The sequence below is a fragment of the Bidens hawaiensis genome, unplaced genomic scaffold (genome assembly GCF_021521415.1).
Source record: "Bidens hawaiensis isolate Kalapana, Puna unplaced genomic scaffold, B.hawaiensis_p1.1 tig00012643_1, whole genome shotgun sequence".
NCBI classification, from domain to species: Eukaryota; Viridiplantae; Streptophyta; class Magnoliopsida; order Asterales; family Asteraceae; genus Bidens; species Bidens hawaiensis.
Window position 1 is genome coordinate 153,798 of NW_027492044.1, and position 2,132 is coordinate 155,929.

General features: G+C 36.0%; 1 protein-coding gene across 1 annotated transcript; it reads right to left on the bottom strand.

Moving 5' to 3' along the window:
* Positions 1–271: 271 nt before the first annotated feature.
* On the bottom strand, positions 272–1,923 carry LOC143541709 (protein HEADING DATE 3A-like). The gene is made up of 4 exons (XM_077034458.1): positions 1,377–1,923; positions 1,212–1,273; positions 656–696; positions 272–564 (listed from the first exon to the last, which is right to left on the bottom strand). The coding sequence occupies exons 1-4, from the start codon at positions 1,656–1,658 to the stop codon at positions 341–343; spliced, it is 609 nt and encodes a 202-aa protein (XP_076890573.1). The 5' UTR covers positions 1,659–1,923; the 3' UTR covers positions 272–340.
* Positions 1,924–2,132: the final 209 nt, after the last annotated feature.

A 2,132-nucleotide genomic window follows, 5' to 3' on the forward strand; every position in this document is an offset into this window, starting at 1 on the left:
AGGTTTGAAAACATTGTAATAACGAGAAGATTAACAGATTGTAATTTTTACATCGAAAATATATACCAAACAACATTGAAAGTGAGATAGTCGATCAGATAGTCGTAATTCTATTCATTAGTTGTCTATCAAATCTATTTAATAAGTCGCTCAACTTTGTAATTTACACAAAGCTAGTATTCTTATTCCTTTATTAGCTTACACTCCCATGTTACAGACTTTTATATGTTTAATTTTCATGATATATAATATTATACAACGAAGGCTATTATAAGATGCTGTTAATCCCTTAAACTTTAGATGATAGAGTCGTCTGCATGCCATTGACACGCCTATCCTCTTATCTCCGTCGTCCCCCAAACGCACTTTCGCGTTGGCAGTTGAAGTAGACAACGGCCACAGGAGATCCAAGGTTGTAAAGCTCAGCAAAGTCCTTTGTGTTAAAGTTTTGGCGCCACCCCGGTGCGTACACAGTTTGCCGACCCATCTGCCGGAACAACACGAAAACCATACGATGGATTCCCGTTGATGGCCTTGGACTCTCGTAGCACACGACTTCTTGACCTACAATCGATCAATTGACAATAATTAAATAGTCTAACCAAGTTGCAAACAATTTAGATAGTTTGGAAAAACAAAAAGAAAAAAGACTCACCAAAACGTGCTCCTGTGGTCGCGGGAATATCAGTCACCAGCCTATGTGGTTCAAAGAGAATAAAGTTTTAGAAAATAACAAAAGACTGCACAGATCAGAATCAACATAGAACATGATTTAGAATTTGTATCCTCATTTTTTATTTTTTTAAATACTTATCTTAATCGCGTATTCTCTAACTTATTAAACAAGTCGTTTTCCCTAGCTACAATTTTTTTTAATACTTGTGATTTTAGAATCCCTTTATACCTCTTAAAAGTTTGATGTGACATGATATTTATTTACATCAAAACTTGGCTTTTTCTAAGAATATGGATTCCGCGATAGCCATTTACATGCATCTTAACTTTTATTCCTTTGATGTGGATATCATTCATTCTAATCAATCGAAAATGTTGTAACTCACTTTTTGTTTTGTTGTATTTGTATTCAATATATAGAAGCATTGTTTTTTTCGTGATTTCATTTGCATTTCCTAAATCCCTTCTTAAAATCAATGGTCCTCGTCGGTTTAAGTCATTTCTTATAGATGAAAAAATAATTATAAAGAACTTACCAATGCAAGTATTCCTTAAGGTTGGGGTCACTTGGACTTGGAGCATCAGGATCCACCATAACCTAAAACGTGAATGATGTAAGTTTAGTCAAATTAATTAGTTATAACTATTATGATCAAGTTGTAAAAAGAAGGAAATTAAGAGATAAATGAAACCAAACGTACTAAGGTATGAAAAGCACGTAGATCGTCTCCTCCAATATCAACCCTAGGCTGGTTCAGAACCTGAGAGGGTTTTAGCATGCACCCGTTGCTAACTTCCCTATCAGTGTAGGAAACAGTAAGGTTTATCGACTTGGTGAAACTATCGATAACATCTCCTATTACACGTCCAATGACCAAAGGGTCCCTCTCCCTCCTCATCTTATAATATAACAATATGATTTTTTTTGTGAACTTTAATGATGAGCCGATGGGGTTTGTTTCTTTAACTATGTTGGTTTGCATGAATTATATTATATGCGTTGGTATATATAGGACTTCTGGAGTTTAGAAACATAGTATGTGGCATCAAACTTACCTCAAAACACAAACATATTCTCTTTGAGATGTGATGAGTTTAATATATCAACGATTCTCATGAGCAATAGGGTAAGAGAATAGACAAGTGGAGAAGGCAGGGTGATAGACAGATCAAATCATGTACTATATGGTTAACAAAGAATCTTGGGCTATGCTTAGAAGTCACAAAAACAAGTATTCAAGTCTAAGTGTAGCAGTTACTTCTTGTGTGAACCTTTCTTCAAAGTTGCAAAGGGTAATTTGGATATTACTAAAAGGGGTAGAATATAGAGTCAATGCGGACTCCGCCGTGGGAAGAGCCGCTTCTTTCTTGCTTGATAGGGGGGCTTCCATTCACCAGCGCAGACTAAAAGTGCTCTCCGAACCGTGCTGGATAGTCACCCATCACACGGCTCTCAA